This window comes from Chaetodon trifascialis, chromosome 6, assembly GCF_039877785.1.
Source record: "Chaetodon trifascialis isolate fChaTrf1 chromosome 6, fChaTrf1.hap1, whole genome shotgun sequence".
NCBI classification, from domain to species: domain Eukaryota; kingdom Metazoa; phylum Chordata; class Actinopteri; order Chaetodontiformes; family Chaetodontidae; genus Chaetodon; species Chaetodon trifascialis.
The window spans coordinates 18132758-18153680 of NC_092061.1; the positions used below are offsets into that span (position 1 = coordinate 18132758).

Genomic DNA, 20923 nt, shown 5'->3' on the forward strand with positions numbered 1-20923 from the left:
AAAACAGGGAGTCTCCAAAGTATATAGCTCAGCATAATCACACTACTACTAAATGTAAATGCATATAAAAAATAAAATAAAATTTGTGATAATTTAATGTTCTACTGATTGGACATTTAATCTTAGCAGCTGAAAAGTAAACTGCATTATTAGATCCATCAAATAACTGTCATTATGACATTTTCCTATTCTCAATATATTTACCATAGTGGCTTAGAAGTCCCCTGAGTTTACAATCCATAGTGACCGTAGTAAGAAATTCACGCGATGCTCAGCGGTTCTTGACAAACAAACCACGTAAAAACAGCAAGGTGTAACCTTGCAGAATTAGTTTTCAGTGGTAAACTGCTCTTTATATACAGTATTTGATGTGCTCTGTCATCCACACCCACCCATACTGACACACACACACACACACACACACTCACACACACACACACACACACACACACACACACACAACGTCACACACTACGAGGACAAAATTCCATGATGACATTTTTTGTCATGACAGCGTGCTGTTTGTCTCAGACTTTTGGTTTGAGCAGAGGTGTGACTTCAATGCTTCATGGGCTCCACAGTTACAATTTGTTGCAGGCAGGGTTTGGAAAAGAAGTCAGAACCCAAAATTTAGCCAGACAAAGGGCGTTAGCTTCAGAGCGCACAAAAGTTAAAATATGACAGATGAAATAATACATCACTTCACCGCCTACATTGTATCTTTCGGGCATCTGAGACGGAAAGAAAGAACACAGAGGCGTAAGCAAAATCACCACCCTGTTTTGAGTTATTGAATCATGATTTTTCCTTTAATTCAGTGGTCGTGACAGTAGTTGCAGTCTGCGTTTGAGGGGCCATGAGATGATTAAAGGGATGATAAAGAATTAAAAAAAAAAGTATCAAATCTATCTATCTATCTATCTATCTATCTATCTATCTATCTATCTATCTATCTATCTATCTATCTATCTATCTATCTATCTATCTATATAAATATTCAAATTAAACAAAAAGGAAAATCGCTCACACTGTAGTCATAGACATATACATAAAAGGGGTCATAAGAACATGTTTTAATCCAACATGAGTAAGAGTAGTCGGTGATCTTAAACATGTTTGATACCATCAGTTTTGCTGTCACTCATGTGTCAGAGGCACTTTTTCCTCCTCCCAACCATGATTGTAACAATTTCCACTCATTCTTAGAAGAAATATCAGGGCACAAATTCATTCCCTCAAAACCCCCACCTGTGGTATTTTCTGCCAGGTGACAGAGTGTGAAACCATTCTTTAGCACCCAGGAGATTCTGTAAACATCTGCAGAAATGTTATGTTCGGTTGCCAAGCAGCTCCAAACATTGTTGAAACATTTCAGTCATTTTTCTTTTGCTCTGGGTCCCGTTTTGTTTGGCTTGTACACGCTTCCCCTTCAACTTACCATCAGTTGAAAAGTGCATCTCATTTCTATGCAGACGATGTTCAAATATACTTTTCATTTCACCCTTGGAACATGATGGTTTTAAACTGTTTTTTAAATACATGCCATCGAAGCCTTGACGTCTATATACTAGTTTCTTGCAGGTAAATAGAGTAGTAGTACTTCAGGTTTTCACCCCTGACAGCCTGTTCCCAAAGCTGAAGGAAAATATTGACTTTGTTTCCTCTACATTTCAGCCCAACATCACAAATTAAGATGCTATTTTTGACCAGACCTCGGTTTTTGCCCAGGATGTGAGCTGCCTTATTTACTTGAAAAACATCCGCAATCTGAGCTCCACTGTATCTACAGCCAGATCCATCCTCTCCAGAGGATTTTTAGGCTTTTACTTCTTTTAGACACAGCATTTTATGCTCAAATCCAGTCTGAAAACCACAGATAATGACACCTTTGAGGTGGTACTTCCAAGACTTCCCTTTCAAGCAGACCAACCACCATAGGGGGAAGTTACCAGAAAATCAGCTCACTTTTTCCACTCCTGTTAAAACCATAAATAACATCCTAACTTCATATACGCAGTGAGTCATGAATGATGAATGACAGACAGACAGATAATGTCTTACAAGCTGTCACAAAGCTGTCAGTGTTTGTTCGAACATGCATTCGTGCCTTGACAACTGAACGGGCTCATGCCAAGCAGGCAACAAAGAGGATTTATTTTCAATACTCTTTACTGAATGAAGCAGCACAAAAATTACAAATGTTTACAGAATACTTTTACTTCAAATAGTACAAAATGTAGTTGTACCAAAGAAAATATCTAAGTGATATTAGCTAAAGTTTAACTGTGCAAATAACAAAAAAATAAGACATAGTGTTATTGACCTTGGGTAATAATGGTTAAGAAACACTGACCTCTTGGAGAAGACACTCAACAAGCCGACTGCCCTGCTCGACAGCCTTTGTAGTAGTTTTAATGTACAAGTAAAACCTGCACATTTTTCTCAAAACACAACGAGTGAGCCCTGTTCTCAAAAAATAGAAATTCTCACTTAGCAAGCTTCAAGCTTCACGCTTTCAGATTCACAAGGAGGACAAATGCAATTGTTGCGAATGGCCTACAATTTAAAAAAAAAAACAAACAACAAGAACGGTTGTTTCGACACATGGCATTATGATATAAACATTACTGGAAGACTAACTTGTGTGTTTATAGCACAAAGTGGTGAAACATATGAGTGTGGTCTGCTGTATATGGCAAAAACAGACCAAAACCCTTGAGATTAGAGAGAAAGAGAGTCTATCATACATGTTCCTATTTGTATCTGACTTTGTGCTTGTGGATCCGTGTGTGTGTGTGTGTGTGTGTGTGTGTGTGTGTGTGTGTGTGTGTGTGTGCGAATGTGTGTTTGCTCAGGAGTGAGTATGCATTTTGATGTGCATGTGTGTGCTTGTGGGCCCCCTGGGACTCAGTGCATCCTGCCTTTACATAGGTAAGACAGGAGGCCTCACAGACAGACTGTGTGCACACCATAGAGAAGTGCTTCTGGTGGTCACGGCGAGTTTGCACTGGTTTAATACTGCTGGCGATGCTGTGCTAGTCTAGGCACAGGGTCAGCCTCCTTTGCTGAGGCCTGCCACCCCTGGCTGCTGGCACTGGAGTGTGGGGCAGCACATTGAGCCAGGATGGTCCAGCTCAGACAGGACTTCAGAAATCAACTCGTGGCTGGTTCTTTCCTCTGATGCTGGAGCATGTCTGTCACACTCACGATGTCCTCCTCAGGGACCTAGAAAATAGTAGAGGAAAGTTAAAGCAGTGTTAGAACAAACTCTAAACACAACACTGACATATTGTCACTTTATAAAGTTGATGAGGTGAACATATTAGCAAATAGTTGGCTATTCATACATCCAGCAGACATGGAGGCCCATTAGCCTTCATTATTTTTGATGTAAACACCTTTTCCTAATAAGTTCTGACATAGAAGAAGAAGATGAGAAGAAGCTGTTTCCCATTGCATTAGTATGATTGCATTTCTTTGTTGTTGTCTCAAGACAGCATGAAACATGGCAATACTACCTGACATGGAAGAATAATTCCAACTTGCCTAATTGAGAAACATTCCTGAAGAGCTGTCTCCATTTGTCTTTTGTGGATGGCCAAGGGTGGTTTTGTTTCTTCATCTTCTTGTAGGTTTACTGACATTTTTCAAAGAGCTGGTTTTATTTCCGGTTTGCAACCTCTACGACCTCCACTTTGAGTAGCCTAGTTTATTTACCAAACCAGCTGATGGAAATGTGTCTAATTTGCTTTTTCTTTTTCTAACATTGCAAAAAGTTCACTGTTGCTTGACAGTGTGATGGAAACATGGCAACTGACATGCCCTTCTACTCAGCATGGGTGTGATCAGCTACGAACAGGTGGGTGCTGTCTGCATGACGATGAACATTCAAGACCAAAAGGCCTTCAGGTACTCCATGTGGAGCGTTTGCTCTGTGTAATGAGAAACACATGTAATACAAAGAAAAACAGATTGAGGGGGTTTTTCCTGTCAATGTCTTTCTTTTGGGATTTTTTTTTCCTGGACAAAACTGGCCATATATTTTTTACTTGTCTAATGAGAGACTGAGACTGTTTGCAATCAAGGGCGAGACAACTTCTTCACACTCCAACCAATAAAACACTGATTTCAACCCTTTCTATTGAACGTAATTCCATTCTGTGTATCTCCCTCATGCAGTAGTTTCCATGAATTTGTTGATAATAACTGGAATTTCCCCTCGACTTCAGTCAAGATACAATGATTCTGACATTGCTGACTGAAATATGAGCCAGACAGTGACTCCCATCATCCCATATGCACATGTTCTTGACGTAGCTTTGTTCTATTCCATGTTAGGATTTCTGTTACTGCGACTACTCAAGAGCTTTCTAAATGACTTCCATCCTATTCATGCTTCCTCTTTACAGAAGGTATGCCATAACACAGGCTGATATCATTATCCATCATCACTAATGATAGAGTTGAAGATCTGAAGAATCCTGATTTTCACATCTGAAAGTTGCATTTCAAGTTTTTACAGTGTTTGACTTAAGTTTCACACTGCAATCACATCACTAACTTTAATTAGACATTTTTTTCCACAGTTTCTGGTGACAATAAATAGGTTTCAGCTATTGGCACTGATTAAGAGGACAAAACGACTGAGCCTTTCCAGGATGCCCCTTTCATACCCAATCATGATACTATCACCTGTTACCAATGAACCTGTTTACCTGTGGAATGTTCCAAACAGGTGTTTTTGGAGCATGCCTTTAGTTTGTTGTTGTTTGTTTCCCAACTTGTTTGAAATGTGTTGCTGGCAACAAATTTCGAATAAGCAGATACTTACAACAATCAACGAAGTTGATGAGATAAAACATTCAATATATTGTCTCTGTACTATTTTCAATTGAGTGAAAAAGAATTAACAGATGATCCCATTCTGTATGTTTAACACAGTGGCCCAAACATTTCCTCTGATGCTGGGGGTTGTATTGGGGTTGTATTTGTTTCAGTGTACTAATAGTTAAAGCTAAGGCATTGAACCTTGGGAGAAAAAAGTTATCAGAAGCACACAAGAGGAAGACTCTGTGGTGTCACTGCTAGTTTCATTTTCATCAATGGAATTCGCTATTATTAGGCCAGTCTGTGGTTAATACCAATCCCACTCGCATATCTATGACGTTCTATGACTAAGACACTTTAAGGTGAAGCTCAATGACATGCTAGACTCCATAATGCAGCTATGAAAGTGAGTTAAACACTCATTTTGGAAACATTCCTAAGGTAGGAGTGTAACAATGAATACATGCGGAATACCCAACGATCCAATGTCATGACTAGGTTCACCTCTGTTCACCCTTCTATTTGTTCATCTTTAGTGACTAGGCTGATTAAACAGCCCAACTATCTCACACTAGATGGTTGTATGAATATTTTGCATTGTGATGCAAAGAGGAGTGAGAGCAGAAAGCCAGAATTTCTATTAATGCAGCAACAGGAGACACATAATGTAGTTCATCACCAGCGAACTGAAGGGTTTATAGTTCACTCTGTTTACCCTCATTTGCTTTCAGGAACTGCTTCACACTAACCCACAAATGCTAATCATTAGGGCAAAGTGACTTTAAAAAGAGACAGAGGCAAGTAAAACAGTCAAAGAGTCAAACCACAAAAGAGTCATACACAACCCAGGTGTGATTGTTCATTTGAAGAGATGAAAGTTTCCTACACTCTTAATTGACAGCGGAAGGATGCTTATACACAATGCTTGGCATAGGAGGGAAATTTGGCTTTGCTGAGTCACCGGGTGGCAGATATTCTGCGATAAGTTTCTGGGTAAGGGCCAACAAATGACCCAGATAATCTTTTCCGGGTAATTTTTAAGATAATACAAATGGCAGGAGTTGCTGATAAAGTTGTCAGACAGACACAAATGCATTGAACACAACTGCGTAGTAGACACTGTTTAATATGGATGTTCCAAGAGTTAGTTTCAGCCGTTTCCTAAACCTAACCATTTACCTTTGGTGCCTAAACCTAAGCAAGAAGACTTGACTTTTGGTTTTACATGTGACTCGAAGCCTGGGTAAAAGCCCTGTATTTGACGCATTCATCCACAACCATCTCCTCCAGATGTGTATTTTGTCGCTCTATAACTACATCACCTGGTAGCTGCTGGTAACAGCCAGGGTGCAAATACACACTCTGTTATTTCAATTTCTTCTTGCTGAAAAAGATTTCAGTATTGGGCTATCCATTAAAACGCTCGACAAATTGATGTCTTTCCAAATTTATCTGGTCAAATTCAGACTCCAGACTTAGGCAAAGAGTTAAAATGAGACCAAATGATAAACTGACAATTAACAAATGCATATCTAAATGATAGGATTTTATTATACAGGTTCAAAATGATTTGACTCCTTTCATTTTGATTCATTTCAGCGACATCATTTCTTTTCTGAACTTTAGAAACATGCTTGGATCAGTAGAAATACCCTCAGACTGATTTGGAATCAGCTGCCTCCAGCATCCCTAATGATTAAACTTCACAGGAGTGCTGTGAAATGCTGTCATTATCTGTCTACATCTCCCACATTTAGAAACAGGAACCAAACCCAAAATCTTTGAACATCAGCCCTGGCAGTACTCATTACTTGAGTCACAAAAGTACTGAGTTTCAAGTTCTGACTTTGATTCGACCAAAGCTGGTGGCATAAAAATGTCAAGGTGTTGAACTCACCAGAGCATGGTCGAAGCTGAAGGTGCTTATGTAATAGGCGGAGATGTCGCTGTCAGCCAGAGGCTGAGATATCTGGGCCACTATACCACACTCATCTAAAAATCACAGAGAGAGGGGGAGAAACACACTGAAATCAGTATCACAGTCATTAAAAAGCTGTCATTAAGCCAAATTTAAGATCTTTAATTGCATAAAAAAATAGAACCGCTAAAAAAATAGAACTGACACTACTTGTGGTAGTTAACATAATTTTGCAAAAACTACCCACAGGAAATAGAAAACACACACATATCCATTTAACATTTATTTAAAATCACATCTGTATCAAGATTAAAGCTAAAAACCAGTGAAGATAAATACTAGTGCAAATCAATTTTAACGGCGTCATTTTTTTTTTAATCGCAAGATTAACACTCTTTGTGACCTAGTGAACTTCTAGTTTTTTATAAGCTGTGGCCACTGCTAGTAACGTAAGAAAAACTACAGGATCCCGTTGTAAACCGGAAACAAAACAATAGACACACCCCACGCACATGTTTGGTCTTGTCTGCTCACTAGCTGTAAAGGCTACCAGTTTGTGTGGATGTCAAGCGCGAAACGCCGAAATGGATGCGAACAAGATTCTGAATGGAAAGTTTAGTTTCAAAAAGTTGCCAGATGGGTCGACTGACAAGACCAAAGTTATCTGTGTGTATTGTCGGTGTGAGCTGAGTTATCACCGTAGCACATCCAGTCTGAAATACAACTCGATGGCCAAACACACAGAGAATGTGAATTCTCTGCCGCCTCCTTGTCAAAACCAGGTGACAATGGATGGCTTTCGACAGAAGCATATGGATGCTATTATTTTCAAAGGAAACTTAAGAAAGGAAAGTTTAAGCCATGGTTTAACTGCACTATAGCCTGAGTCCTAGTTTACAATGATGAGCACTTTATCTTGTATCACCCTGTTTTGATCCCTTAGAAAGGGTCGTTGAAGGGGCTTTTTTGTAACCAAGCATTTATTTTTTTGTCATCTGTTTATTGACAGCGTTAAATTGTGTGAGATTTGATTCATTCAAATGTGAATGACTGCTCAAAGTGAGAATGTTAGTGTAAAATATTACACTACACGTTGTTGTTTTCAATAAAAAACATGCACAGTACAAGCCTCTCCACTTTTCCATGTTGATAAGAGCATTAAAATGATAATTCAAGGGACATTTAGAATAGATAAAAATGTGCAATTAATTTGCAATTAATCACGAGTTAACGATGACATTCATGAGATTAATCGCGATTAAATATTTTAATTGATTGACAGCACTAATAAATACACTTACAATTACTGTACATGTCACCAAATGATCAGTGCAAATCACTGAGAAGTTTTTGTAGGAACTGAGAGATCATTAGCTTGCCCTGTCTGATAGGCATGCACACGTTCTTCAGATTTTTAACATATTTGGTCAGAGTTGGATCATTTGTATACGAATTCTGATCTGATTTAGGGGTGAGGCAGTTCCAAGAGCAGGTGTGACTGCATTGTACGCCTGATGCGCTCTAAACTGTATCTAGAGTGAAAGACAAAATTGTAAGGTATTTAAAAGGTAGAGGCCTCACCAAAGCCCAGCGGTTGTCCTCCTATACGAACCATTCTCCACAGCTCCCCAGAGGAGCTGGTGAAGAGGAGATCAGCAGGAAACCTACAGCACAAAGATCAAGAACAATGAAATTAAAAAGACACAAAACTTTTACGACCCTCACTGACTCAAAGCCATTTCAGCATTTTAAGTGTGCTTCATGACGGTGTCACAGGTGGACCGTGTCAGTGGAAGAAATGAAGAATCCTTACAGTCTCTGGGCCTCGCTGTCCATCACCAGTGAGATATAGCGATCGATCAGGGAGAAGGAGAAGAATTTGATACAGTCCAAGTCCTGGCTGGGAGACGACTGTGTGTCCTCTTTAGGACTAGAGAAGAGGAGGAGACGCATTCGGTGAGACATCGGAGGCAAAGGTAGTCAGCAGCATTGATTTTAAGGAGGTAATTTCTATTTTAATAATACATGAAGGCACAAGGGGGAAAAAACAAGTCACAGAGGGAAAAGGACTTAAAATAAGATAAACTAATTGTGTATAGTTTGGATTTATATTATAATGAGCGGTGCTACAAACCTGTGGCCAAATGTTGGCTTGTAAATTTAACCTTTTGGATAAAAAAAAGGAAATATTTAAAAAAAAATTTTTGATCCTAAAACTAAGAAAAGAGGAAAAACAAGAGGAAAACAAAAGCCTTGTTTGGAATATCGCCTGCACATATTTTTCTGATATATGTGTCTTTGATGACGAATGGTCAGTGTGTCTCAAATTCAGGTTTTCAGGTTAATTACATGTGTGGCATCTGCCATGTTTAATGTAAAACTATTAACAATAATTAGAAGCCAGTGAGCTGCTGTCTTAGTTTGAATTGTGTGCTGCCACCTTGTGTTTTAGAGAGGTACTGCAGCAGTGTGAACAAGGGGCTGCTCACCTGTTGGAGTAAAACAGGACGTCAATGAGCGTGGTGGCGATGGATGGCAGCGTGTCCGGGTCCAGGGACATGACGCAGAAGTGGTTCTGGGGGATCAGCACCGGGTGAACTGTAGGCTGCATGGCTGGAAAAGTGTGGACGGAGTTAGTTTGTAGTCTGTAACAGAGGTACAGTAAATGCTGATTCTCAGACAGGAAATTCCTCCTCTGGTTTGTGTAAGCAGATTTCTGGATGTAAAATCGTCACACAACACTGAATCTAAAAACGTGTGTATCATGTCTGTGTGTTCAGATTTGACGGAGTTAGACTGATGTTTGGCAGACACTGTTGCAGGGTGCCACTCATTTCTTCAAAGTAGCTTCATTTCCTGAATGAGCCACTTCTCCAACTGCTCACAAGGTCGACCAGTGGGCCAAACCAGCGGTCCGAACATCAATCACTAACTTCCAGTTGTTTTTAGAACGGCTGCACGTCCCTTGCACCTCACACAGTGTCTGTGCATCACTCCCTCCCTCGGTGCCTCCCCTTTAACTCTCCTGCTCGGTCCCATTCAGAGCCTTAGAGTTGAATTTGACAGCCATGTTTCATCATGTGAAAGCCCACAGCAGAGAGGGGGTTGCTGAGAAACTCATTTGCCTCCCTCTCTATTAATTAAAGTTTTCCCAACTTTATTTTTATCTTCTCCTTCACTCGTGTAGATGAAAGTAGTGAAATCAGAGCTGCATTTAGGTCACCTCTGTGCCTACAGTCCGTCAATGCCATTTATGCTCTGCATTCTGTTCTGTTTCTCTTAGATGTCGACACAAAGCCGACATCTTTGGACGCATTTCCCAGCATGTTCCGCCCTCACCGCATGGCATGTCCCGTACTTCAGTGATGAAAAAAGAACTTCCTGTAAAGTAATTCGACAAGCTTCAAACCTTCCTTTATGTTGGCATTGTTTGATTATTTAATGTCACATACTGTATGTATGTTTAAGCCCAACATGGCTTTGTTAAGCACAACAGGCGTCCTTGGACAGCGGGTTCCTCTTGCCCTAAATACGCATTTCATTTCATTCTTCATCGTGGCTCACAGGGTTTAAAAACTGTCAGATGGTGGTTTTTAACATTGGTAGTTTCATGACATCACTGCTCTGGACAGTTTTTTTTCCTCCTCACAGCAGCACCGCTGAGCTGTCAAACAGTAACACTGAGGAACAGCAGCACTGCACACAGCTTGATGAGAGCATGAGGAGAAACACGCTCACCTGATGTCTCGTCATTTCGAACTAGCTCATGCACAGTGTTTTGTTTCTTACGGCTTTCAGTTCCTGCTGTGTGTGTAATACATGTTAGAACCATAAACTTGCATGTGCTGCATTGCTTAGTGTTACATTAGATTGACTTCAGTAGGCAGAGAGCCAAGAGCGACCTCTACAGAAAAGTGACTCACACTCTTTGTCCAAACATAGCACCAACATGTAAAACTGTCAAAGTGTTTACAGCACAGTGCCGTGCAGAGCGTGTACTGTCCTGTATGTGTTTTTACACTTTTACTTGATTAGCTTCCAATACAAGTCCTCTGAGAAAACGATACTTCAGCCACGAAGCTGCTCTTCTGCTTGAATTACTTCAGAGAAAGAGCGATGCTGAATGGTTCACTTGCATCTGTTTGTGACGTGTGACCAAGCTCGCCTCCTCTGTGTGTGCACAAAGAGCCTGAAGGTGGCGCTAGAGGATCTTAACTTGATCCTCTGAGACGAGCTCGATCAATACCTGAGACATGCCTGAATGCGTACTAAACCGGACTGTGACCTCTACCTTCTTTGCCGTTCTTCTGGAGGCCGTTGGAAACATCCAGACGATGCACGGGGACAGACTCTCCTCCCACTTCCTTGTAGATGTTGAACTCCTCCTCCAGAGTGCTGATGACTACAGAGAGGTCTTTCTCTCTCACCTACGCAGCATTGAACATAAATATCGCTGGTTTTAGAGCAAACTCCTCGATCAACAGTCTGTGTATGTATATATAGCGTACAATGAGTTCACTCGCAGTCGTTCAGTACATCTGCTGTTGTTTCAGGGCGCACTGACTCACTTTTATGGACTATTGGAGCTCACCCGGCATGTCGACCATTGACATACTTGCTGACACACACGTCTGTCAAGGAGTCATCTATTTTTGCCCACTTAACACTTTCACATGTAATACATCAACTAACTTTTCGGTGCCCTCAGCTCTGTCGGGAATTAATTCTTCCTTAACTGCAAAACTGGTGAGTGGACAAAACGCAGACACCGTGGCTCCTTTTGTCTGCCGGAGGTGAAAGGCTTTACTGTGAGATTAGAGGTGTGGAGTTTTTATAGATTTGGCGAGTTTGAAAAATTGCTCCAGACAGCTCTGAATTATACAACAGTGAACAGCAGAGAGTGCCTCTTTCGTTTTAACAAGATAGTTGAGAGCACTGGAGTGGAATAAAGTGGAGCTGAAAAAGTAAAAAAAAAAAAAAAAAAGCAGATGGGACTCACCAGGATGAAGTCGGTCTGATAAGTGGAGAGCATGAAGACGGAGACATGCTGCTGGGCCAGAGGGGCGATGACCGACTTGGCGATCTTGGTCACTCCAACAGCCTGTGAGCTGCTGGAGGCGTTGCCATTGGAGACCACGTTGAGCGGCAGCCAGATGGAGCTCTCTACCTTGAGATGCTCTGAGGGCCGGAGCTCTGAGTGGGGTCAAGAGCAGAAAAACTGGTCAGCGAGTCAGTGGACATAGCACGCATGGCTTTATGCTAATTCATCATAGTGAACATGTCCAGTTAGCCGTGATTTGGTCATTTGCAAAATACAGTCATTCAGCTGCTGTTTAAAGGGGCGTTCCGAGCCATCCTTTCCACATAGAGGTCAGTTTATTTATGAGAACGACTCAACCTGCGACAATAGTTGCATAATGACTTCGTGGCTCGGGGGGGGGGGGGGGGGGGGGGCTGTCTGAAGAATGAGGAAATCTTTTTTTGTTAGGCTTAGGATATCAAATATTTGACAGAACACGTGCATCGTAAACTGAGTTCATGGAGTTTGAAAGACGAGGGCAGTTAACAGGCAGGGAAGGTCTGAGGAAATATGCTACTGTGTTGCATTATGGGAAATGTAGGATACACTATTTTTGGAAGTTAAGCTAAAGCAGGGGCTAAGAAAGTCAGAATACCTCAGCCTATTTTGACTTTTTTTTTTTTTTTTAATCTACATTGAAATGCAATTCAAATGACCAGAAGGGTGGATTTACTCCAGCTCCTTTACTACAAAAGAAGGACTGTTTTTAATAACCTTTAAAAAAACAATCACTAAAAATGGTGGAACTAATAACAAAACAAATACATGTTCCCATGAGGCAGAGCTCATTCTTCAGGTGCCAAACTTCCCAAATTGTGTGAGTGACGGGGCATGTTGAGAACATTTGAAAGTGGTAAACAAAAGTAGGAAGGCAAAAGACTTGACAAGATGAAGGAAAAAGGACTTTGGAATCACCAATGCAAAGACTACTGGGATCAACTTTGCATTGTGTGCGAGTACTCAAAGCCGAACATCAGCCACAAGCCGAAACAACAGTGACTGAAGCACTGAACGCCAACCTCATCGCAATGTATGTTGGTAGTGATGTATCTTTCTGTTCGTGAAGGTGTGTGAAACTGTGAGGCCGCTTTGAGTCACAACTTCCTCTTGTTTGCAGCTCAGCATAAACGTACACACACTTCCTACCCCTCACTGCCTGTCACCTAAAACACCCCCTGCTATTTAAACCCCTTGGCGACACAAGCAAAACTTCTGCCCAGGAGAGACCATCAGCACCTGCACCACCACGACATACTTGGCCGCAGAGCGTGACCTGACACCCGTGAATTAATGGCTCCTTAATTAGGCTCCTAGTGCGCCTTGAGGAAGGGTCAAAGTTCAAATGGGGTGACCTCTCAGGCCTAGCTGGAACAACCCGAGTCTTTGAGCCAAACTGGAATAGCAGGATATTTGACTCTTCATCCCAAAACAAGACCCGAGTGGAAGCTGGACGCTACATGGGAAACAGGTGTCTATCCAGGAAGTAAACAAGAAGCTGAGAGAAAGAGATAGTGAGGTGAAGACTTCCAGAGATGCTCTCCAACCTCACTTAAAAACAGGCCATTCAGCTCACTCAAGCCATTACCAAAGGGTGTCTCCCTCCTGCAGTGAATACTCCTTTTCTTTTACTTTACTCCCCTTCAGAGGAGTCACTGTCCTGGTTGGCAGAATTTGTCACAGACGGCCCCTTGTGGCTTCGCTGCACCAGCTTTCACCTCTTAAAATAGGCACTCAGTCAGAAGGAGAGCAAAGGAGACAGGGAGGGAAACAGAGCACCCAGAGGCGATATATGCCTTTAACAAGTACATCTGTGTAAAAGGAGCTGAGAAAAAATGGCTGGCTGACTGAAAGTTATACTGTTGACCGCGTCCCTGGAGTGATGTCAGCCTGAAGGTTGCATTATAGAGGCCAAACATTGATACAGGGCTAAACCAAGAAATACTTTTTGATTTTAACTTGTAAATCTATCAGTCTTTTTTTTCTTGATTGACCAAACAAATGTTCAGCGCATTAAAACTGTTCTAAAAATAAAGGCATCATAATGAATGTCCAGTGTGATGCCTTGTTTAAATTGTCTTATTTACCGTCAGAAAACATGAAAGAAATTGATTCAAAATAGCTGAAATTTGAGAAGTTCCAATCTAAAAATGTTATCTTGTTAACTGATTTACTTTCAGTGCTGCTTGAACTTCACCCCAAAGAGGGCAAAGAGCTTTTCTGTGAAGCTGCACTTGACCTTTGTGAGTCACAGGCAGTTGAACTGCACACACATAAAAACTCATATCCACTAAGTTCCCGTCTGTGATGCTTCACACCAAAGGGACGAGAGAGGCGACAGGTCTACAAATGCAGGGTCTAGTTTTCTTCGGACAGAAGTCTCAGTCCCTGGTGTAAAAGATCAATTTCAGCAGAAGACGATGATTCGGGCAAATCTACAATCCATTTTTGAGTTCAAAAACTTGGGACTCTACTTCATTTAAGCTGACATGGCTTATCTTGGCATGGACTCTTGCGCAGCTTTATTTTCCTAGATTGCATGGTTGCATACACCCATTCCACCTCGTGAGGTCTGTGAGGGGAACAAAGAAGGAAGGAAGTAGCATTTAACTGGTAAAACAACAAGTCCTACGCCGTGGCCCGATCCCAGATTTCATATTGGTGACCGTGTTTTAAGGTCAGAGGTACATTCAAACAGAAAGTGACTAACAGCTGATACATATTTTCAAAAAGAGTAGACACTGGTGAGAGACTAGGAAACTGATGTTAATGTGTAAAATGAGTGGTTCCCCTTTAAGTTTCCAAATTTGAAATTAGCAGCAGCTTTCCTAAATCATCGTCTAGATGACATTAATCAGTGCGTGTCTTTCATCATTTTCTGTTGAGCACATTCATTTCTTGTATTTCAGCTGCCGAAAACTAGATTACAAAGATTACAGCGGGGTGCATACTTCTTGGCATCACTCGGAGCCGTCTACAGTGTGGGAGGACAAACCCCTGTCTGGTGAAAGTGATGAAAGACGTGTGCGCCCAACGGTGTTTTACCTTTGAATCCTTCCTCGTCGAGGACGACTGTGTAGTTCTCTGGTGTCTCTGTCAGACTGAAAAACTTACATCTGAAACAAGAGAGGAAGTACAGATGGAGAGAGGCGTGCAGTTGGAAAATGAGAAAGCATGAAGAGGCAGAAGATAAGGAGGAGAGAGGAGGGAGAAGGGGGGCGAGAGAACAGGGTTATTCATCTGTTCACAATGATGGTTACCAGGAATCAAGAAAATGGGGTTCTCCGAAATTCAAACCGGTTTCAGGGCAGGCTGTCAGTCCATTAGCGCAAGCTCAGGCTGAGTATTATGCCAGCATCACGCCTTTGTCTACAGCAAATGGTGGGTAACACACCAAACTGGGGCACTGCTTCAGTTCCCAACTGCTGCGTTCAAGGGAAAGCCGGACGACACCGCTCCAAATGTGACGATATGTGTGTTTCAGAATTCAACTGCATACGTGCATCCGCTGTGAAAATCCAGTTTATAACCAGCTGAAAGGTCTCTTCACCAGCAGCAGTCAGGTCTGCGTTTCCAGGCTTTCAATCATCCACCCTTCCTCAGTCTGTGACAGTTACTTCTGCTGCTGTCTTCTACCTTACTCTAAAAGAAGAGCAGCGCTGGTTAAATATTTGAGAAGGCGGTGCCGTTTTGCCTGCTGATAGAGCCTAATGGGGTTAAAAATTTACAAAGAAAAGACAGAAAAAAGATCAGCTGGTATCAAGTTGTTATTTTTTTGGGATCTCAGAACTGCTCTCTACAAGACTGAACATCTAAATCCTTTGATTCCAGTTTCTTACACTGTCCGTCTCTAGTTTGGTGTTTGGATCTTCGCCAGGCTTCAGGTCGAAAGCACTTGCTTTCAAAGGCTGTTGCTTGGTCTGGCCACAGTGCTCACTTCTATTGAATGTTGCCTTTGTGAAAACAAATAAATAAATAAGTAAAGACCCATGAGTTGTGGTACGGGTTGAGGAAAGACCTGGGCAGTGACACACACACACTAACCGGTGATCAGTGTTCACCGGCCAGCCAGACTAAAGGCTTTCAATACACTCCCACCTCACACTCCTCAGGGCTGTTGACTTTACATGCTTCGGGGAAGACTTCCTACCAGTGGTTACATTGTGTGTGTAAATTCTAGGAAAATGTCCGCAGGATGTTAAACTATAATTGAAATACATTTCAGTGGAAAGTCTCCACCTTGAATATTCACTGAATTTGATGCAGCAACACGTTGAGACTGAGCTTGGGGAGTGTTCAAAAAGGCCTTTTAAATTCGTGTTATGAGCGGTTTCTACATGGATGACCTCTCTTTGTGGTCTTTGAGTCCCTGCAAAGGAAGCGCTACATATTCCTGTTTTCTTAAAACGTCTCATTGGAGATACACCTTCCTCTTCCTCTGCTTATCAGTCAGCTGAGGCTATTACAGTACAGGCCTGTGTGAGACCGCCAAACTCCTGACTCAGCAAAAAGTAATCCCTGCCATGAGATGGGACAATCGCCCCACAGAGAGACAAAGAGGCAGAGAGAGCACACTGTAACACTAACTATCAGCTGTGCGAGTGAGCTGAGCCAGCCCATTGTGCTATAATACCTCCCTCATTTCCTGTTGACCCTTCACCTTCCGCAACCCGCAGTTTCCTGCAGGTAGTGCACGCCAAGCATCTGTCCTGCAAGTGAGAACGATGCAGTGTGCAGCATTATCACATGTGCTGTGCTTTAGGGGAAGAGAACGAAGGCTCTTAGGTTACACCTGCAGACAGAACTCGGCGATGCATCGGCTGTGGGCTGTCAGGGGACCCGAGGGAAATTCATCTGTGTGCTAACTTGTTTGACTTCCTGTTTGTGAGGCGCAGATAAGGCAGATAGATGCCTCACCTAAGCTTCAGTGCAGCATGCTGACAAGAACTCTGGAAAAGCCATTTGCCTAACAGTTTTTACAACAACTATTCAATCATCTTACTCCAAGCAAGGCCTTTACCTACAGTAAGTGAGATATTGTTATGTATCACTTACTAGAACAGATGCATATAGAGGTTTGACAAATATGTAGGTCTGAGAACCCCCCTAATGTCTCCCCACTACAAAGCTTACTGCCTTTACGCTACATCTACCCTTTTATCCACATCAGCACATAAAGGGAAAAACAAACAAGTAGAGGACAAACTGAGGTCAGAGGAAGCACAGGATCCAAGAATCAGGTTATGCTCAAGCAGAACCAGTTTGTACGATGTGCTGTCTGACCCCGGTATCAATCAGATGTGCTTATAGTTGTTCCGGGCGGCCATACTTGAAGGCAGCATGAAACGCCCTCATAGAGAGGAGGGAGACGTGATATCGCTTAAATATGGAGAAAACGTTTTCAGACAGTCTCTCCTGGACGATATCGATCACGTTGTCCTTGGCTGTTAACATGAAAAGTGAGACAAACAGAGAGAGAAGATCACACCCTGGTTCTTTTCTCCCTTCACAGACCCGGCCAATCACAGCGTGAGTTGGCTGTGATCGCCGGATCGTCGCTGTTGCAGAGAAACGATCGGACACAGCCCATCGATGCTGGAGGCTTCTGAAGAAGCAAACTGGCAGCTGCTTAACCCCGAACCACTTTTGAAACAGACTCATTGTTCAAATCATGTATCACTTTATTGCAGAACGTGCAAGTTTTAGCCTCTCTAATGGGAAAATTTGCCACTTTTCTCAGTTTTATAGTACTTTGAGTATTCTTTCTGGTGTTGAACTCTTGGTTAATTTGGGCTGTGTAAACCATATTTGGACATTTCATAGACTCCATGATTAATCAACTAATCAGACATGTTGGTACAGCACTCTGCACCAGCGCCACATCGCCTGTGATCAAACTCCTTCTATTGAGGCATGAAGTAACATGAAAAGGAGGAGACGGAAAGTTACCAAAGGAGACGAGGAAGCAACAGGTAGCGAGGGAGCGGCCGAGAGGGGAAGATGAAAACCAAGTACACAAGAGTCTGGACTTTGATCCAGCTGCACAAACCAACGGGTGGTAGCAGCAGTGAGGGAGTGAGGGCTGGTGGTGCTGTGGTTTCTGCAACTGATGCTCCAGCTGAGAAAACACGATAAGAGCAGAGCGAACTCGTGTTGTTTAAGTGTGAGGAGTTAGCCTCGAGCTATCTCAGAGAACGACCAAAGCTTCCCACAAACACATCTATAGCGTTCTCACAGGCTCCTCTTTTTACAGGACAATGGGTTTTTTTTTTTCATGAAATCCCTGTTTGGGGGTGGGGGTGGGAGGGTGGCAGCCTTGTGTAAACAAGGGGAGTGAGAGCCCCAACCATGACAGATCACTGAAGCAGACAAGTGGAAAACTCCCCACTGGGTTTCTGGCTCAGCTGAGGCACTGTTCCAAACCACGCTCTCGTTAGCGAGCCACCAAAGAGAAGAAAGGGGGACTGTGTGGAGCCTGCAGGGCTGCATCCACCGCACGGTGAGACCGATATCTGGTGCTGATACTGGTCTTTGACTATTACCACACCCATAAACTCCAAACAGAACAGCTAAAGGCAATATCAGACCACTACCTGACTACTTGGAGGTTCATTCACATACATTTTTTGCAAAAGTGCAAGAGCAGTCTCAGTAACGATGAACACAGCTGACCTTAACAGATTAACAGTGTAACTGACAGAAGGCGTGCTGCGCCTCCTCAACTATGGGTTTTTTTATTCCACAAAAGGCAAAGTCTCCGATTCATCCTCTGCAGCACCACGGCTGTCTTAATGCCACAGTTGTGTTGGATGATACTGGAGGAAATTTACCTTCTAACAACTTGGGATAAGCCTGCTCCTGGAAGTGACTACCTCCTTAACATTCTGCTCACTTTGCACACATTCGCTGGGAGTTGTTCTCTAATGAATAGCAGGGGCCTGAAAGAGGGAGATGTCTGAAGCCAACCGAGGCAATCAGGCTTGTTTTTGCTCCACGATTGTTTTGGGTTTCCACGAACTCAATCTTCTCCACCACTCCCCATTCTGCATTGTCTATAGTTTGACCAGAGGAAGAAGAAGAAGAAGAAAAAAAAAAACACACACACACACCAGAAAAGGAACAGGAAAAACGAGTCAAAATACATCCACACCACAGTGTGATGTCATCGCTCCAAAGCATGCACAACAAAACACTGAACATCAGGCGCGCTAATCCAAAGAAGTGTGGCCCGCATGCATTTTCTGGATCATTCTGGGCTCAGCCTGGTTGGCTTTGTTTGCCAGACACTGAAGTCTTCACACAGCCCATTCAGATGAAAACGAAGGCTCACACCTCTGAAATAAAACACTGACTGTAAATCTGGATGCAGTTCTTTACAATTACTCATCACAAACCTGTTGGGCTGTAGAAACACTGATGCAACAACAGCACATCCGTGTATTATTCACAGTCTGTGACTAGTTATGTACTCAACACAGTAGTTTATAGGGTGGTAATTCATCATGACACCGTGCGTCCGGCATGGACATGCCAGAACCTCCTCTATTGCCCAATATTCTGTGACAAATGAGTACTGATGGATGCAGAAAGCTGTGAATGAATGAGTTTGACAGACAAATATACAAGACTTCAATCTCATTTCTCTGTGCCAGCTGACAATGAATGGCGAAAGCATTTTGCAAAATCATGATCTGACATGGGCTCATCCTGTTGCCTGGTAAACTGATTATTAAAGGGATGTTCTGTTGCTGATACTCATAGGATGCTTACGATGCGCAAATCCTCGAGGACAGTGTGATATCAGTACTTCGGACGTCACAGAGCACAAAGGCGATCAGAGGAGGAAAATCTTTCCCTGACATTTGCTTACAACTTGTTACTTGACATGAGAGCAGGAGCTGAGCCACTGCCTGGCCTATATCATAGGCAGCTTGGAGACAGATGCTCTAGCCCGTGCATATGTGGGGCAGACAGCAATAAACAATTACATAACAATGAGAGGATATCCAGGGATTAACTGAAAACTGGCACTAATGCCAACGTGAGATCCGAACTTGCAAACTGGATGTTGTTTTGGGGTGAAGGAGGTCAAGGGTTGAGTTTGCCCTGGAGAAATAAGGTCCCACCTAGATACAGCAGAGGTGCACTGCATGCTTTTTAAGATGTTTGATAAAAGCTGCCCAATGTTCAGGAGGGCAGCATCTAAAGGCATCCTTGGTGCATTTTGCAGTACTAAATAAATGCACGTTAATGTGTGATAATGCACGGTGTTGACTAAGCTGTTGCAGATTTTTGTGCAAACATGACATCGAACGCAATCATATCTCCATTTTAAGAACGAATTCATAAATAATTGTTGTTGATGTGCAGTTTTGCAAACGCATATGTCATAAACTGCTGTTTACAGCTACATGCAGTGCTCCTGCAGTGTGTCATTCATGGAGGCAGAGCAGGGCATGCACGGGCAAACACCCCAATAATGACTCGGCCACCCTGTGAATGAACAGGGGCTGTAGGTTATCTCTCACGGCCTGGATGGGTTACCAGGCTCACACCGGGGACACACAAACATCTGACCCCGATCAATGCGTCTTCTTACCGTGTCCTATTCCGGAGAAATATCAGTTTAATCAGGGGGTGTGTGAAATTCACCAGCCCGTTCTTGGATATGCTGGTGACCCGTAGCCTGTGGTCCAGTATGTGCAAGTCCATATTATCGGTGGCGAGCGGTTCGGTCTCCTCTGCGATTGCATGCGGCGGGGAAAACGCCTTCCTATCCGGCCGATATCATTCAAATGTTACATACAGGCCTGGATGATGAGCATTGCAGCCTCCACGTCCCGCTGCGTTGAGCTCCCAAATCGAAAAACATCCGACGCAATCCGACTCCAGCCCCGTTCAACTACTGTATATTCAAACAGAAGGGACAGCCCCGCAAACGACACGCCCCCTCCTCTTAAAGGGACAGGTACAGGTTTCAAACGTATCCGGTCACGTGGACAGAGGGGTCGCGAGTGAAGGCGCGAGCAGAAACTGAAGTTCCGGTTAAGCGATTTTTGGCCTCACAATTAAAGTATGGAAATCCCAAAAGTATGCAGACA

At 42.8% G+C, this 20923-nt stretch overlaps 1 protein-coding gene across 1 annotated transcript; it reads right to left on the bottom strand.

The window, feature by feature from the left end:
* Positions 1-784: 784 nt before the first annotated feature.
* castor1 (cytosolic arginine sensor for mTORC1 subunit 1) lies at positions 785-20729 on the bottom strand. The gene is made up of 9 exons (XM_070965093.1): positions 20422-20729; positions 14868-14938; positions 11745-11938; positions 11037-11172; positions 9235-9358; positions 8559-8675; positions 8327-8409; positions 6725-6819; positions 785-3225 (listed from the first exon to the last, which is right to left on the bottom strand). The coding sequence occupies exons 1-9, from the start codon at positions 20532-20534 to the stop codon at positions 3154-3156; spliced, it is 1005 nt and encodes a 334-aa protein (XP_070821194.1). The 5' UTR covers positions 20535-20729; the 3' UTR covers positions 785-3153.
* Between the last annotated feature and the right edge of the window lie 194 nt (positions 20730-20923).

Bases quoted from the DNA above. Each gene is read 5' to 3' on its own strand.
- castor1 (XM_070965093.1), bottom strand. From the start codon at position 20,534: ATGGACTTGCACATACTGGACCACAGGCTACGGGTCACCAGCATATCC. The intron at 14,939-20,421 runs GTAAGAAGACGC...CTCTTGTTTCAG, and splicing joins TTTCTCCGGAATAGGACACG to ATGTAAGTTTTTCAGTCTGA. The intron at 9,359-11,036 runs GTAGAGGTCACA...ACACTTTTCCAG, and splicing joins CCAGAAGAACGGCAAAGAAG to CCATGCAGCCTACAGTTCAC.